The 16,851-nt window shown below is 54.3% G+C and overlaps 6 protein-coding genes across 6 annotated transcripts; 5 read left to right on the top strand and 1 right to left on the bottom strand.

Moving 5' to 3' along the window:
- Positions 1-61: 61 nt before the first annotated feature.
- On the bottom strand, positions 62-4,222 carry LTHEOB_3320 (uncharacterized protein; the record flags this gene model as incomplete). Its single annotated transcript, XM_035512231.1, has 12 exons — positions 62-666; positions 728-1,106; positions 1,163-1,818; positions 1,875-2,062; positions 2,113-2,213; positions 2,265-2,496; positions 2,550-2,623; positions 2,695-2,834; positions 3,044-3,141; positions 3,230-3,394; positions 3,443-4,112; positions 4,159-4,222. The coding sequence occupies 12 exons, from the start codon at positions 4,220-4,222 to the stop codon at positions 62-64; spliced, it is 3,372 nt and encodes a 1,123-aa protein (XP_035363213.1).
- A 399-nt stretch (positions 4,223-4,621) lies between these two features.
- Positions 4,622-6,696, top strand: LTHEOB_3319 (uncharacterized protein; the record flags this gene model as incomplete). The annotated part of the gene is made up of 6 exons (XM_035512229.1): positions 4,622-4,693; positions 4,744-4,841; positions 4,896-5,397; positions 5,450-6,042; positions 6,091-6,549; positions 6,621-6,696. 6 exons carry the CDS (start codon positions 4,622-4,624, stop codon positions 6,694-6,696), a joined length of 1,800 nt encoding a protein of 599 aa, XP_035363212.1.
- A 1,365-nt stretch (positions 6,697-8,061) lies between these two features.
- Positions 8,062-9,789, top strand: LTHEOB_3318 (Sugar transporter; the record flags this gene model as incomplete). Its single annotated transcript, XM_035512228.1, has 3 exons — positions 8,062-8,307; positions 8,358-9,321; positions 9,380-9,789. The coding sequence occupies 3 exons, from the start codon at positions 8,062-8,064 to the stop codon at positions 9,787-9,789; spliced, it is 1,620 nt and encodes a 539-aa protein (XP_035363211.1).
- An 844-nt stretch (positions 9,790-10,633) lies between these two features.
- LTHEOB_3317 (Ankyrin repeat protein) lies at positions 10,634-12,619 on the top strand (the record flags this gene model as incomplete). Its single annotated transcript, XM_035512227.1, has 1 exon — positions 10,634-12,619. One exon carries the CDS (start codon positions 10,634-10,636, stop codon positions 12,617-12,619), a length of 1,986 nt encoding a protein of 661 aa, XP_035363210.1.
- An 821-nt stretch (positions 12,620-13,440) lies between these two features.
- Positions 13,441-15,678, top strand: LTHEOB_3316 (Short-chain dehydrogenase/reductase SDR; the record flags this gene model as incomplete). Its single annotated transcript, XM_035512226.1, has 1 exon — positions 13,441-15,678. One exon carries the CDS (start codon positions 13,441-13,443, stop codon positions 15,676-15,678), a length of 2,238 nt encoding a protein of 745 aa, XP_035363209.1.
- A 313-nt stretch (positions 15,679-15,991) lies between these two features.
- Positions 15,992-16,827, top strand: LTHEOB_3315 (Short-chain dehydrogenase; the record flags this gene model as incomplete). The annotated part of the gene is made up of 2 exons (XM_035512225.1): positions 15,992-16,050; positions 16,131-16,827. 2 exons carry the CDS (start codon positions 15,992-15,994, stop codon positions 16,825-16,827), a joined length of 756 nt encoding a protein of 251 aa, XP_035363208.1.
- Between the last annotated feature and the right edge of the window lie 24 nt (positions 16,828-16,851).

Raw genomic sequence — 16,851 nt, 5'->3', positions numbered from 1 at the left:
TGCGGGTGACAGAGTTGAGAGACGATGGAAACAAACACATGGATGTAGGTATATGCCCTTTCTAAAACCCCGTCTTTGACTTCTGCGACTTGATATAATTCAACGCCGATCCGGACATCAACCATCGGATCTGGCCCTCATGGAACGTATGATTCAGCTTCGTTTCCCAAACTTCCCCATCCTTCCTTCTCACCCTCATCGTTAGCTGCTCGCTGGGCCTGATGTCCTCCACGCCCAAGATGTCCACTCTGTCGTCAGCTTGAATCTTGTCGTACGCTGCCGGGTCAGCGAACGTCAACGGAAGCATCCCCTGCTTCTTGAGGTTCGTCTCGTGGATACGGGCGAACGAGTTGGCTACGACCGCCACGCCACCCAGGTAGCGCGGCTCGAGTGCGGCGTGTTCGCGCGACGAGCCTTCGCCGTAGTTGTTCTCACCGATGATGACCCAGCGAATGTTAGAACGCTTGTAATTTTTGGCGACTTCAGGGACGGGGAGGATAGCTGGGGTTGGGGAGGTGGTGAGATCCCGAGTGTGACCACGGTTGGATGCGCCAGGGAGGAAGGCGTTTTCGGCACCGATGAGGAGGTTGTTGGAGATATTTTCGAGATGGCCGCGGTAATTATACCAGGGGCCGGCAGGGGAGATATGGTCGGTTGTGCATTTGCCTTCAAGGAGGAAGAAAGTGTGAGCTTAAAGAGTGTTCGCTGGTCTGGAATTACTCCTTACCTTTGACTTTGATGAGGATGGTCAGGTCTTCGGCGTTTCCAGCTTTCCAGGGCTCGAATGGCTGGAGCAGTTGGAGTCTGTCACTCTTCGGGTCTACTTCGACGGTAAGTGCTTCACGGTCCTCTGCGGGGCCTTGGTAGTAGTTCTGTCCGCTCTCGAATGATGCAGGGAGCTCGTCGACGACGGGTGGGGTGAACTTGAATGCTTGCCCCTTGCTGTCCAAGACCTCATCTGTCACCGGATTGAATTGGAGAGATCCTGAATATGCAAAAGCCGTGACGAGCTCAGGCGATGTGACGAACGAGTGGGTTCCAGGGTTGCCGTCATGTCTTCCTACAAAGTTGCGGTTGAAAGAAGAAATAACAGAATTTGCCACCCCCTTGTGAATGTCAGTCGACGCAGTCAAGGGATACTGTTTGAGCTTTGAGAGTTTACCTTTTTAACTTCTGTCCTGTTCCACTGACCGACACAAGGCCCACAGGAGTTGCTCAAGAGAACAGCGCCAGCTTCTTGGAACGCACTCAGGATACCATCTCTTTCCACAGTGGCTCGGACCTGCTCGCTGCCTGCTGTGACGAAGAACGGCACTTTCGGTTTCAGTCCCGCCGACTCGGCTTGACGGATCAGTTCGGAGGCCTTCTTCAAGTCCTCCCACGAAGAATTCGTGCAGCTTCCAACCATGGCATGTGATAGCTCTTTTGGCCATTCACTGCCCTCGACCTCGGTGGGAAATTTAGACAACGGGTGGGATAGATCAGGGGTGTAGGGTCCGTTGATATGTGGCTCCAAAGTGTCCAAGTCAATCTCGATGACTTCGTCATAGTACTTGTCACTTCCTTCGTCGGGGCGGAGAAGCCCCATATTGTTCTTGGCGGCGTCTGCTACGAAGTCTCTCTTCGTTGCTGACAGATACCGTGCCATTGCGTCAGAGTACGGGAAGATGCAGGACGTCGAGCCAATTTCGGCCGACATGTTGCAGATCGTTGCCATAGCAGTAGCACCGAGTGTCTCGGTTCCAGGGCCGAAGAATTCAACGATCTTTCCCTTTCCTCCAGAGACGGATACAATCCCGGCGAGCTTAAGGATGATATCTGTAGCTTGTGTGAGAACGAGACATACCTTTGACAAGGGAAAGGAAGAAAATCACCTTTCGAGCTTGCCCAACCTTGAAGTTTCCCTGTCAGTCTCACACCCATGACCTTAGGGCATTGTAGTTCCCATGGCATTCCAGCCATGGCGTCTACGGCGTCAGATCCACCGACGCCTATCCCAAGCATTCCTAACCCGCCGGCGTTTGGCGTATGCGAGTCGGTTCCGATCATGAGTCCACCCGGGCTTCCTCACGTCAGTACTTCCGCGCGTATTGCCTCAAGAGTTCCACTTACAAGGCGTAGTTTTCCAGAAGAATGGTATGTATGATTCCGGACCCGGGCCTCCAGAAGCCCATATTGTACTTTGCACACGCCGAGGCCAAAAATGCGTAAACCTGTCCGATTGTTTAACGCCGCCCCATTTCGATGCTGTTTTCTTTCCATACCTCGCGATGCTCCCTTTTCGCATTCTCAAGATCAGGCCCCGCGCCCTTCTCTGCCATGATCATATGGTCTCCGTGGATGGTGACAGGCAACTGAGCCTCTGGCAGTCCTGCGCTGATGAATTGCAACAGGGCCATGGTTGCCGTGGCATCGTGGCATGCCGCACGGTCAGGATTCAACTTGAGGAACGACTTTCCACGGTCGAGCTCTTGGATTTCCGGTTCGCAAAGGTGCCTTTATTCAATTAGAAATGTGCTTCAGTAGGAAATTCATGTTTTAGCATTTACGTGTAAAGGACCTTCTCTGAGAGCACAAGCGGCCTGTTCAGACGCTGGCGGAGAAGTTCTAGGTTGCGTTGAAGCTTCGGATAAGGAAGAAAGGCATTCGAAGTGGAGGTCAGCGCCTGGAATCTCAAGAATATTCACAACTCACCTTCTCTAGCAGGTTCATCGGCACTTGCATGCCTTGGATGCCTGTTCCACCAGAAACAGTGGCGAAGCGCCGTGCTGCGCATTTTGTGTGTGGCAGCGAGCTGCGCAGATGCTGTATGTTGCGCAGTAACGTCATGTCTTCTAAAGATCACAGCGGGGTAAGCTCCATGGCAAGTAAATTATTTTTGTGAAGACAGTTTTGTTGTATTAGAGAAGAGAGCTGCTATCCAAAAGGAGCGGTCCGAGAAGGAGCTATGGCCACTGACGGACTGCTCCCACTGCCGCAGCGCCACCCGGAGCCGTCCGACCAATCATATTAGGCATATTGACTACTTGAACGGAATAGTTACGAGGAACTGTTCCCTTCCCGATGACGATGCCGAGGTCATGAGAGGGTGCAGCTTCCGACGAAGGTCCCGCTTTCGGTAGAGCGGGATGTTCGGTAGCGCTGAGACCTTTGTGGTCACATTGTAAAGTTGCTAGACCAATATTATGAGATGAAATCATGTATTGAGATATATTCTAATTTCCATTACCACCAGAAAAGTTCTTGGGGATTTTCAATCATGAGCAGCTGCCACTGCTCATCAGTGAGCCATTCGCGCAGGCTTAACAGCCATTGCCGGTCATCCACCTGGAGATACGGCGTCTCTTTTAATGCTTCCTCCTTTGTACGGAGCTTCATCCGAGGGGTATGCGGCCTGGAGATATTTAATTATTGGTAGTGTTATTGCAATAGGATCACTTACCAGTCACTTCCCCAGAGGACTCTCTTTGGGTTCGTCTTCACCAGTGTCTGCACCAAGAGCTTCATATCATCGTAGTGAGGCGCCTGATCCGAAGAGCGATAGGGCGCGCTCAGCTTAATCCAGAAATTGCCGGACCTCAGAAGTTCGAGAATGGGCTCCAAGCCGGGCTGAGAGAGGACGTCCATGCCTTCGGGGAGCATGCTCGTGCCCTTTAGAAGGGCATGGTGGTCTGTGACGACGGGAACTGGAAGGGTGCGGATTACTGGTGCAAGACGGGCCCAGTTCTCGGGGTTAAGCGGCAGCATAGCCAGGCTCCACCCGAAATGCTGCACTTTGTCGCCGTAGGAGCGCAGCATCCAGATCTGCTTCTCTACGTCCAGCATGGCATTGTGCTTGTACATATCCAGGCGAATTCCTCGCACGCCGAGCGCATGCATCTCCTGCATTTCCGATTCCGGGGTTGAGAGGTCGACCACTGCAACGCCGCGGGTTGTCTCGGGTCCCAATTCTTTCAAGAAATGCTTCAAGGAGGAACAATCATGTCCGTATGACAGCCCATGAACAAGCACCGATTTGGTGAGGCCTTGGGCTTTCTTGAATTCTTGGAATTGCTGGACAGTTGCAGCGGGGGGAGTGAGGTGCCTGTCAGGTGAATAGGCAAATTTGGAAGCTGCAAGCCCATGAGCGATAGAACGGACTTATGGGCTCGGACTTACGCTCAAAAATGTGGTGATGGGTGTCGACGCCCCCATTGGCGAGTGGTGTTTGCGTGTTTGCCATGGTCTGAGGTTTGCAAGTGATTTTTCGAGAGTATAGCGTTCGAAGTGTCTAGAGCTGTTTACATCTCTTGACGGCGGATAAAGCAAGACGGATAAGGCGCACATGGCGGCAGTAGTTCGCGGGGTTTGGGTTGAGGCTCGGTGATGGGTGGTTCCGGGCTCGGCGGAGCGCTCCAGATCGGCAGGGCGATGCTGAGGACGGAAAGACGGTCAGCAGATTATGTGATTGGGTATGTCGCGCAGAAGCAAGGGCGGGGAGCGGGGCGTAAGTAAGTAGGACGTGCGATGCCAAGTTTTGCGGGGTCCCCGGCGCCGTGGTTCGTTCGTTAGGGCAGGCAGTCGTGCTCGCTCGCGTCGCGCACACGCACGCTCTAGTATCTTCAATCTTGCAGCAATCAACATGGACGCCGGCTCCAAACAGCCCAAGAAGGTCCGCCTCGCCTGCGAGCGGTGCCGCGACCGTCGCATCAAGGTATGCACCACCCTGCAGGCCAAGAATGACTGCTGACCCACCTGCACAAGTGCGACGGGAAAGTGCCTGCGTGCGAGAACTGCTCCAAGGCCCAGGTGCCGTGCATCGACGTCGACACGCGCACCTCTGCCGGCCGCATCTCGAGAGCGTGAGACTGCTGCTGCCCCTGCACACCCACTCTGAATTCTCACCACCTGCTCAGCTTCCAGCACAACGCCGCCGCCCGCATTGAGTGGCTAGAGAGCATCATCAGAACCCGGCTTCCCAATGTCGATCTTAGCGCAGGCCCACCGCTTCTCAACACGGAAACAGTATCTCCTGCACCACCCCAAGAGCAATCCCAACCCACCATCGGCCAGAATAGAGGCGTCAAGCGATCTCACAGCGCTCCAGGCCAAGAGCATGGCCAATCCCATTCTGTCGAACAGAGCGCTCGCTCCATGGCCCTCCATCTTGGGCTACTGTCGCTCGACGTGAACTCCTCTCAAGTCCACTATCTGGGCTCGTCGTCAGGCTCCCTTTTTACCCCCATGCTACGCGCCAACCAAGAAGATCCCGCCTCGCTGTTTCCTGCGTCAAGCAATGAGCCCTCTGTGGATGGAAGCCAGGCTGATCCATTCACTGTGTACGAGCAAATCGAAGAGAGCCGGCTGGAACAGACCCATGTTGCCCAAGTCCACCGCCTTTACGCCATGCTCAGGACGGTTCGATGATCGTACCTGCTCGCCGCTGTTCCTTCACTGATCATCTTCACAGGACCTGCCCTCTCGTCGAGACTGCAGCCACCTCACAAACATGTTCTTCCGCCACTTCCACGCCGAGTATCCCTTCCTGCACAGGCCTACAATCGAGTGCATGACTGATGCTCTGTACCACTGCTCTGATGTCGTTGATGAGACCTCATTCCAGTACAACGGCTGGCCGGCAAGCCAACAATGGTTCCCGTGCAATGGCGAAGACGCGCAGAATCTCAACAATGGCAAACAGATTGCCATCTCCGTCTTCGCTGCAGCTACCCAATTATTTCTCATTCTCGGCATTTCCGCAAATCTGAAAACCCAGAAGAGAGACTACCAGTACGACCCTACCAAATTTCACGAGGCCGCAAAAGCAGCCCTAGACCCTGCCATAAGCAAGATTTCTTTGCACGCTTTGCAAATCATCCTTTTGCTCGTGCTGCGATCTTTCACCAGCACCGAGCGTAGCAATACTTGGGCCACTGTGCACCTTGGCATGGCTTTCGCCGTGGAGCTCGGCTTGCATAGAGATGCTTCTTCCTGCGATAGCTTCTCTGAGGCTGCTCATCAGATGAGACGAAGGGTGTTTTACTGCATGTACTCTTTGGAAAGGTAATGCCTCTGCTTTCCTCCGCCGATTCCGTTGCTGACGCAATGCAGGCGACTCAGCGCCATACAAGGCCGTCCAATTGGCTTTTCAGATGATACTCTCGATACTTCGCTCCCGAAGCTTATCGAAATTAGCCCGAGCGATCTCAAAGCGGTAGCGGACCAGTCGTACCTTCCGTTCTCCATCCAAATCTTCAAGATAGCGCAGCTGGTCTCTCGAATCAAGCACACTTTCTATCTTCTGCCCAAGACCAACCCGGGGACCCAAACTGAGGCCGCATTGCGAGACCGTCAGGAAGAGCTTCGCACAGAGCTGGACTGCTGGGATGCAGAGTGTCCGAGAGCAGTGCAGTGTATTCCTCAGCAAGAACGCGGTTGGCTTTCTGCCAAACTGAAGATTGACTACCATGCAACCATGTGCCTCTTATACCAGCCATCGCAGGTCTTCCTAAGGCCGACTGAAGAGTCACTGCAGCGATGTTTCAAACACACTGTGGAGCGCCTTCGGGTGTATGGCACGCTTTACGATAGCGATAAGCTCTTCTTCAGCTGGCGAAACATACACGGCATATTCCTAGCAGGCTCAACCTTGCTGTACTGCCTCTGGACATCACCGTCAATTCAGACATCGAATTCTTTCGCCAAGCTGGCAAGTGACATTGGAGTATGTTCCAACCTGCTTAGCGCAGCAGGCGAGTGGTGGCCCCTTGTTCGCAAAGCCCGAGCGAGTTTCGAGCGTCTTGCGAGCCAAACCATGCAGTCATTGATGGACAGGCCTTCAAAACAAATCAGGCCAACTGCAACTTCGACAGACACGCTATCGGCTATAGATCCTGCGCTGACGGATTCTTCCGGTGCGGATCACTTCCCGACTCCGGACGAGTTGGAGATAGAACACATCCTTAACTCCGTCCTCCAAAGAGAAACACAGCTTCCGGATATGCTTGAGGAACTGGGGAACATGCACCACACTGCAGATGGCCTCTCTGATTTGTGGAATGACTTCCTCTTTCCGCAAGACTTTAGCCATTCGGATCAAGGTGATCAACAAGCGTTTGCGAATGCTACGCAACAGAGTCGGAATGAAAGTCGGCAACTGAATCAATATTTGCAATCACCATCTCCTTAGCGCTGCCAAGATTGGCGTCCGCCAAGGAATGGAAAAAGGTTCTTTGATTTCAGCCAAGGAGCTTCCCATTGAAGAAAGCAAGATGAGGGTGCCAACGCCTTTGATGTTGAATATGATCTTGAAGACTACAGAAGAGCGTTCATGTAGCTCATGTACCACAAAAGTTGACGAGACATTCGAACAAGATATGGACTGCTCCCCGAAGCCGTTGTAAAAATGAGCACATCAATCTCGGACATACGATGCAAAGCCTCGCCTTTACCGGACATTGACCGCTACAAAGTCCCCATTGTGGCGAACATCGGCTACCTGTTTGCGGCCAGACTCATGCAATGCGGACCCGTCAGGATGAGTCCGGGACTAGTCCACAGGCACACTATGAGGCAGATCATGGACCCTTCCGTCCAGGACTTGGCCGGAACTTCCAAAAGCTTGGCCTTTCCCTGTTCCTGGTAGCCGGACTTACTAGTTTCGTCCCCCCGGCGGCTCCCTCGGGCGTGCAGAAAAGGCGCTAGCACCTCCCACGTGCCAACTCGCTCGGAGCAGTCCGCGTCGGTGGCGGTCCCGATCCCGAACTCCACAGCGTCGACGGGATGTCTCCGTACAACCTCAACAGATGACATACGACACGCCACAGTTGGCTCAGGATGGCTCCACAGGCCGCCTAAGCTGCGGAGACAGGCGTCCACTACCCCGCAAACGGCTCCAGCTACCAGACGATAGGATCGGCCACTTACTCGCCTCCAACGCGATTGGTCAAGCCTGCTAGCCATATAAACGTGTCTTGACTTTGCTTGTCCTTTGGCCTTGGACCTTCTCAAGCTTATCTTGGATTTCTTCATACCCTCCCTCAGCCAAATTATTCTCCGAGCCATCCAACGGGCGCAGTCAACATGGGAGCAGCCGGCGGTTGGGTTTCAAAGGACGCCCTGGCAACGACGCCAAAGGAGGTCCTCAGATTCAGGATTTGGATCACGGTCCTGTGGGCCTCGTGCTGCGGAGGCTTGCATGGCGTCAATACAGCGAACATCTCCGGCATCATGAGCATGAAGCCTTTCAAGGAAGATTTCGGCACTGCGGATATGACGACTGACCAGGTTACAAATTGGAGCGGTTGGGCTGTATCATCTATGCTTCTGGTACGTAACTGTCGCTCAGAACCCACTCAAATCGTACTAACGTCGAAAAGGGGCAACTCGTCGGAGTGCTCATTTCAGGCCCAGTTGGAGAGCGATGGGGACGCAAGGCATGCATTTGGATCGCAGCCACGTCCTACCTCATTGGAGCCATCCTGATGGCGGCGAACTTTGGCTCCCTCCCCGAACTCATCGTCGGCCGCGTGCTTTCTGGTCTCGGTTCGGGCTTCGGCATGACAATCGGTGCCATCTACATCGCTGAGGTAGCACCCAAGGCTGTTCGTGGAGCCATGTCGACTCTTTACAACGTCAATATCATGTGCGGTGTGGCTGGTTCCTACTGGATCAATTACTGGGCATTGCTACACCTCCCAAGCTCATCACCTTGGCAGTGGCGCACACCCATGATCCTGCAAGTCATTCCTGCCATCTGTCTTTTCGCTGGACTTCTTGTCTTTCCGGAGACACCCCGATATCTGGCAATGTGCGGTCGCCTTGAAGACACCAAGACGGCGCTGCTGAATCTTCGCGGCATTCCCGAGGATCACCCCTACTTTGTAGAGGAGTACGAAGAGTTGGTCACCAAGGTCTACGCCGACCAAGAGGCCGAACGCGGCATGAAAGCGTTCAAGACGCTCTTTGAGCTCTGCGGAACGGACGAGTCGATCCGGAAGAGGCTCATCTTCGTCATGATTATCCAGACCTTGTTCATCTTCTCTGGTGGCAACTCCATCACCTACTATGCCCCCACCATCCTCAAGTCCATGGGTCTCAACTCGGAGCAGATCCTCCTGTTCACCGCCATCTACGGCTGTGTCAAGGTCATCTCGGTCCTTCTGTACGCAGTCTTCTTGTCCGACCGCTTCGGCCGCCGACCCCTCCTCCTCATCGGCGCTACCCTCAACCTCTGCTGTCTCATCTACCTAAGCGCTTTCCTGGGTTTGGCAGACACCGCCAACTCCGGTCCCACGGTTGCTTCCTGGTTTGCCATCGTCGCCATCTGCATTTTCGCCGTCGGTCAGTGCTCTATCATGAAAAAGAAAACAATGGCAAACCCTTGCTAACTCGAAAACAGGCTACGGTTTCGGCTGGGCTCCCGTCTTCTCCCTGACGACGTCGGAAATCTGTCCCACGCGCTCCCGCGGCGCCATCGTCACCGTGGCGTTCGGATACCAGAACGTGCTCAACTTCCTCATCTCCCGCTTCTTCCCGAACATGACCGTCACAATGCATGCCTGGGGCCCCTTCGCGCTCTTCGCGGCCTTCACCGCCGTCGGCGTCGTGTGGGTGTGGCTGGCTTTCCCCGAGTGCAAGGGCAGGAGCATGGAGACGATGGATCAGCTGTTCGTCAGGAAGTGGTGGCAGGTGGGCAGGCTACAGGGGAAGGAGAAGGGGCTGGGCGAGGCGATGATGGTGGCCGACGAGGAGGGAGAGAAGGATCCGGAGAAGATGGGGCCCGTGGCGAACCACGTGGAGAAGGTTTGAGTTGGGATGCAGGGTCGCGTTCAGGGATGGATATCTGTGTGGATGGGATTGTTTTTGGATACGTGATACGACCACGGCAAGCAATGTATGAAATTACGAGAGAGCTACTGAGTCAGCCCTCGCGATTGGCAGTGAGAACTGAGGTTCGGTATACCAGGTCTTGCCACGTGCTCAATGGCTACCTACAGAGAGCCGCAGTATGTTTAAAAGGAAATAATCCGTCTCGATCACCCTCGAAAGGAACGACACGGCTTTTATAGGCGGTAGAGGCTATTATCTAGACTTTTTTGTGTCATTGTCAATTCTTAGATGCGAGAATAAGAGCATGTGTTAAAATGTCTGGCAAAGTAAGGTCACAAAGGGTCTTCGCTCTATTGCAGGAAATTTACTTTCGCTTGTGCCGCGTTTCGCTTTATCTGTTGAAGAGCTGCCTTCTCGAAATCGTACGCGTTTGTTTGGTTAAACGCGTCATGAGCGCGAATTTCTCGACGACGCGTCGTTTCGCGAAGCGAGAGGAAAGAGCGGAGGCGCTCTTTCCTGGTATGCTTTGTTTTGGTTCCCGATTAGGCTTAGCCTGTAGGGTTCATGAATTCAGCGCGCTTTTCTGTCTCTCAGACCAGTGCTTCTATCGTAACACCAAAAAATATCACCAAAGATGGGTACGAGGTCAAGTGGATGGATAACCTAGGTCTATTCTCAGCTTGTATATTCACGTCATTCGCACCTGCTTTCTAACCACCCCTCGCATCGGCTTCGACGCTCGGAGCGATTCTCGCCTCACCACGGGAGTGTCGCGTTCGCGTGGACTTTGGCTGAGCATCTATCGGCGACGCTTTGATCCACCATGGCTTATCCATTCCTCCTCAACATACCCATTCCGGGTCGCAAGCAAGACGAAGAAAAGGCCCCATCAGTGCCTGACGATGGCCGAGCTTCATCGACGAATGGAGACCCGTACCAAGGTAGCCTCGGGCGCACACCGAATGAACAACAGACTCGCAGCTCAGCTGCTGCTATAAAGCACGAGCTCACGCCTGGCTTCATGGATCAAGACACTAGCAATGAGCCTTTAGCACGCACGGAAAACTTTGACAAACTCGTATCATCAGAAGGTAGCACGCATGGCATGACTACTAAGAGCTGCGCCAAGCATGGCGAAGATAAAACTGTCATTGACCTGACTGAGTCTGATGGCGAAGGTGAGGAGGGAGCTACACCAGCTACTATGGTTTCCAGCAACCCTTCTTCTCAGCTACCTGGATGCGCTTCACCAGCCACTAGAATCAAGTCAGAGAGCACCCCAGACCCCGAGGCACCACCCCAAAACATCAGTGAGCCGCAGAAGATCAAGCCTGATCCAGAAGATCAGGGTACCGAAGGCTCACACTTGGGATCAGATATCAGCACTTCACGAGGGACAAAGCGACCTGCAGATCAAATATCTGAGGGAGAGTCAGAAGACAAGAAGCCACCCTCAAGGAAGAGAGGCCGACCCGCAAAGGAACCTCCACCTCCAATTTACAAAGCTACTACGAAACGAGCGCCAGGAACCAGTGACATCCCGGGAGCTCCGGCAATTGACGACAGCGTTCTCTCGAAGATCAAGAAGTGTTTTGAGCGCGCAGAGCACGAAAATGCTTCTGAAACAGAAGCGAGGGCGGCAATGTTCCTGGCTGGAAAGATGATGCGCCAATACAATGTGGAAAAGGCCGAGGTCATGCAGCACAAGACGCCTGAAGAGCAGGCACAATGTGCCGGATCTAGCGAAGTCACGATTGAACGCCGTGACGGAACCAAGGTGCCGATTCCCATAAGACAATGGGTTTCTGACTTGGCATCGGCTATGAGAAGGTTCTTCGACGTCAAATGCTACTCAAGCACTCCCAAGGATCGTTTTATGGTGAGGTGGGTCTTCTACGGAATCGCGCAAAACACGGCATCTGCAGCATTGGCCTTCGAGAAGATATACAATCTTATTATGGACTGGGCTCGGTTCAAGACAGGCATTGCTGTAACGAATAGTTACTGTCTTGGTATTGCTGACCAGCTCTATCGTGATGCTAAGAAGGAGAAAGAAGAGGAAATGAAGAAAGCTAAGGAAGCCGAAGCTGAGGAATTGGCTAATAGAGAGAAAGAGGAGCAATTGCAACGGGAGAAGGAGTTGGAGCGACTACAGCCGACTGTAGAAGATGAGCCCGATCCAGAGCCCACGGAGAACAACAACTCCGAAAGACCATTTGACTTTGAGATGGATGACACAGGTCTGGAAGCAGATCTGGATGCCTGCTCTGACCTCGAAAGTACCCATTCAGAGAGTGGAGGGCCGATGAACATGGACACTACCACACCCCAGGACAACGGCAAGGAAGACGAAAACGAAAGTGATGACGACGAACCGGACTTCATTCATGATGACGATGAGAACACGGATCAGCACTTGTGCGATACTGATAAGGTGATTGACGACCTCGTTCAGAACATGAACAAGCGCAGTTCGATCTCTCCTCTCCGTGTCCCACGACAGCCTTCTCCGCAGCTTGCTCCTCCGTCGCCAAAGCCCACCACCCCTTCCGCGAGGGAAAGCCCAGAGCCGGAGCCGCATTGGAAGTCGGCGATGCAACTTATGTTATTCAGGGACACGGCGGCCAAGATCGCAGATGACTTCCTCAAAGCGAAGAATCAGAAGCTCGGGCGCCCCAGGCGTAGAGGCGCCAAGCCAAAGGATGCTAAGGCTTTCAGGGAGGGGAGGAAGGATGCAAAGAAGATTGATGTCCGCCAAAAAGCTTTGGAGGACAAAAAGCAAGAAACCAAGGAGGAAGACGATGGTTAAGAAAAAGGTACTGGTCATCCACGATTCACAGCTGAGTTTAGCCTGGAAGCGGTTTGCAGATGGATTTTAGAGGCAAGGGAAGAAAATAAAAGGGTGAATGATTTGAGAAATTCGGGCTGCTTGGAGTTATCTGGGACCTTGGCTGTAGTGATCTTGAATTATCACTTGGCTACTGATGGAGTGGAGCAAAAGGATGATCAGTCAGTAAAAGTAGGGATATGCTCACCACCATCAATCTAACTGATCGAGCAATAAACAAAGAAGATAGCAAACGCGGCTGGATGGCCTAATTGAGGAACGCTAACTCTTTGCTTTTTCTCGTTAGCCGTTTCGGCAAGGTGCATAGGTGAGTCATATCTTCTCTTTTGTCATACCGGCCCACCTGACTTCGCGTGGATGAGGTGCCAGGGTACGCGTACCTACGCCGCGGCTGCGGGGGGTAACAACCAATCGCTCAGGACCGCGACAATGCACGTCCAGCCTCTTCTTGGCGTCGTATTAGCATTTGTGCATTGTGCTCTTAACTGTTTCTGCTCCCCTGTCCATATTATGTGCTTTGGGCGCTGCCGATCTTTCTCAGTGGATTGCATGTGAACATGAGCTGTCATTTTCGTTTGCTGCCGAAGACCTGGTCGCTGTCTCACTGCTGAGGGGGTGATTCTTGCTGTGCCGCTTAGCCATTTAACTTTTCATTCTCCTCCTACCGCTATCATTGACGCTGAATTTCCGACCAAGCTTTTACGTGTTAAAGAAGTCTCTACTGTGCCTCAGCTTTCTTCGGGCTGCCCATTTTTCACCTTTCTGAGGAGTCAATTGTTCTAATGGCATACCCAAGCCTTCTCGGAATACCGATCTTCGGGAACGATGAGGCCGACCGTGGGGAGGGGTCGACGCCAGCCCAGCAGCCCATACAGAGCATCGTCAACAAACGGGACACAGCGGATACTCACATATCGAACTACAGACCACCTCGAGTGTCTGCTGCTCCAGAAGACGAGGCTGACGCTCAATCTGCGAGAAGAGGCAGCCGTACGTTCAGTTACGGCCCATTGCGAGTTTCCTCGGCACCGCCGGCAGACGATCAGGACTCCATTTTTCGTACAATCATCGAGCTTAAGAGCGCAGCGCCGCGTGATGCTGGTAGAGCCACTCGCACGTCTGGCGATGAAGGCTGCAAGCAACCCACCGCGGCTCGCAAGTTATCGCCCCCACCCGCGCCGCTCCAGGCGTCTCCGGCACCCACGGATGACGACGGGTTCGAAGCAGCAGCAGCGATAGGAGATTTTGAATCCGACCGTGAAGGCTTCACGCCGCCGTATGACGGAAGACGCTTCGACTGCACCAGCGGCTTGGATGATCGACGGCACATTGATAAGGGTAAAGGGGTCTGTATCGATGTGGCCGCACCTGTCCCGTCGATGATGCCGCCTGGTGGAGGCACTGCTCGCATCACACCGGATCCAAGTGACGTGGAAAATGTGGACCACATACCCCTGGAATCGGATGATGAAGAGAGCTACATCTGGCGTGCAGATGAGCCTGAACAACAGGCAGGTCCTAGGGGACAGAAACGCCATACAGATTACGGCGCTTCCGGTAGAGGCAATACAGAGCCTCAAGGGCGATCAAGCGCTCAGGGAGATAGATCAGGGGATCCCGCTCAAGCAAAACGGCCTCGTCTGACAGATGAATCTCCCTTGCCCGAGCATCTGCTACATCCCCTTGGTCCTGGGAAAGAGCCTGACAGTTGGTTGCCAGTGCCAGTATCTCGCACAACAACAGTACCAGCGCCGGAGCCGGAAACACCAGAAGAGCAATCCAACCGTCCTTCACGGAGTCGTCGGACAAGCAAGCCGAAAACGCTGCGCCCTGCCACATACCACGCCTTCATCAAGGAGCTCTACAAGGCGCCGGACGAGAAGATGATGCGCATCATCAAATGCCTCGAAAGGTGCAAGCACCCGAACACGACTAAGGCCGAGGGGAGCGCGGCGATGCGGCTGGCGCAGCGGCTGATGGCGGACCACAACGTCGCTGAAGCCGAAGTCCTCAGCCACATGCCGGTCGAGGAACAGGCCAGGCGTGCTTCTAGGAGTGTCGTGTCTGTGCGGCGAGTCGTCGATATCGGAAAGGAGATCCGGCTCGGGGCATTTGTCTGGCCGCTCTCGAACGCGATGGGCATCTTTTTTGACTGCAAGTCTTACAGCGGCCACCGTACCGACGCGAGGGAGTTTACTTTCTACGGTATCGCGGAAAATACGGCGTTTGCAGCCGAGGCATTCAAGAATATCCACAACCTCATAGCGGAATGGGCGAGAAGTGAGAAAGGCTCGCACCGCAGGGACTATTGTATTGGAGTCGCGGAGGAGCTTGAATACGAAGCTACAAAGGCGAAGACGGAGGAGCTTCATCTTGCGGAGAGAGCAGAGGCGGAAAAGCTGGCGGAAAGAGAGGAAGAGGAGCGTATTCAGCGTCAAAGGGAATTGGATCGCCTTAGGCCGTTGGGAAGTGAATCCGAGGAAGCGCCTGAGGCTTCTACAGCCCATGGCACCACAGGGTCCTCTGGCCCTGACATTGTGGATCTCATGGAGGATACGTCCGACAGTGATCCTGAGAGCTCGGCATCCAGCCGCAGGGGTCGTGACAGTAACGGCTTGCTCGACACTGACAATGACGTTGACATGGAGAGCGGAAGCAGCGAAACTAGTAGCGATACTGACAGCAAGAGCGAGGGCGGCAGTGACGTGGACTGCGCCGACGTTGTGGAGACGGGAGAGACGGAAGACGATGTCCTGAATCTACCTTCGCCTATGCCTCCGCCGCCCGTGCCATCACTAGGTCGAGCGACGTCGGCTCGCGAGGAAACGCCGTGGGAGTCACCCGGTCAACTTATTGCTTTTAGACAGCGTGCTACTTTGGTCGCTGAAGAGTACCTCAAACGGAATGGAATCACGTTGACAACCGCCCGGCCACCGGCACCTGTTCGGAATTGGGCAGCCTGGCGGAAGGGGAAAGAGGATAGTAAGAAGATCAATGTCCGCGAACAGGCACAGAGATGAAGTGAAGAAGAAGCAGTGTTGTAAGATGGAAAAATTGAGCTTACGAACCGAGCCACGCATCTAAGCAGCAGTCAATGAAGATTCCCATTGGGGGCTCCCACCTTTAAACCCAAGGAGTGTAGTGCGACGTATTGTCCCCCATTCTTGAGGCTTGTGTAAAGAAGACGCCCACTTCCGTTGGTGGGTGGATCTGAGCCCCGCCTTCCGAGTCCAGATAAGCGAAACGTCATAACTGAAGAGCTTCCCCGCCATGAATTAATCTCTCGAATTTCCTCCCCAACTCCTCAATTCGCTGGCTCAAGCTGCCTCTGCCATGGCCTCAGACCTCAAAGGCAAAGTCGTCCTCATCACCGGCGCCGGAAGCGGCATTGGGTAAGGTAACAATCAGACAAACCCTCTAACCCCACTTCCGAAACGCCCCTTCTCAAGCTAACGCTGCGGCCCGCCAACAGCCGCGCCACGGCCATCAAGCTTCACAGCCTCGGCGCGCACCTCGCCCTAACGGATCTCAACCTCGACGGCGTGCGCGAAACCCACCGCCTCTGCGGCGGCGCCCAAGAGCACTATGCCGCGAAGCTCGACGTGTCGAGCAAAGACGAGGTCGAATCCAGCATCGCGGCGGTAGTAGCGCACTTCTCGAATCGCAGCATCGACCACGTCTTCAACTGCGCGGGCGTCAACCCGACGTCGTACGCGCTGACGGACACGACGGACGCGTACTGGGCGCTGCTGGTCGACGTCAACCTCAAGGGCACGTACCTCGTCACGCGCGCCGCCATGCCGCACATGACGGCCCCCGGCGGCTCCTTCGTCAACGTCTCGTCCATCTGCGGCCTGCACCCCGTCGCCAACCAGGCCATCTACTGCGCCACCAAGTACGGCATCATCGGCTTCAGCAAGAGCATGGCCCTCGAGCTCGGCCCCAAGGGCATCCGCTGCAATGCCGTCGCGCCGGGCTACATCGATACGCCGACGAATGCCGGCGTGGTCAAGGGGCCCGAGTACGTGAAGAGGATGGAGCAGGGGAATAGCTTGGGGAGACTGGGTACGCCGGAGGAGATTGCAGATGTGGTGGCGTTTTTGATGAGTGGGGAGGCGAGATATATGAACGGGAGCGTGGTGGAGATTGATGGAGGTCTGAAGGCTTAGAAGCGATGGACTGTGTGATTGAGC

Source organism: Lasiodiplodia theobromae (assembly GCF_012971845.1).
Source record: "Lasiodiplodia theobromae strain AM2As chromosome Unknown scaffold_8, whole genome shotgun sequence".
NCBI classification, from domain to species: Eukaryota; Fungi; Ascomycota; class Dothideomycetes; order Botryosphaeriales; family Botryosphaeriaceae; genus Lasiodiplodia; species Lasiodiplodia theobromae.
Note: the sequence above shows the minus strand (reverse complement) of the source record. Positions and strands in the feature narration are given on the sequence as shown.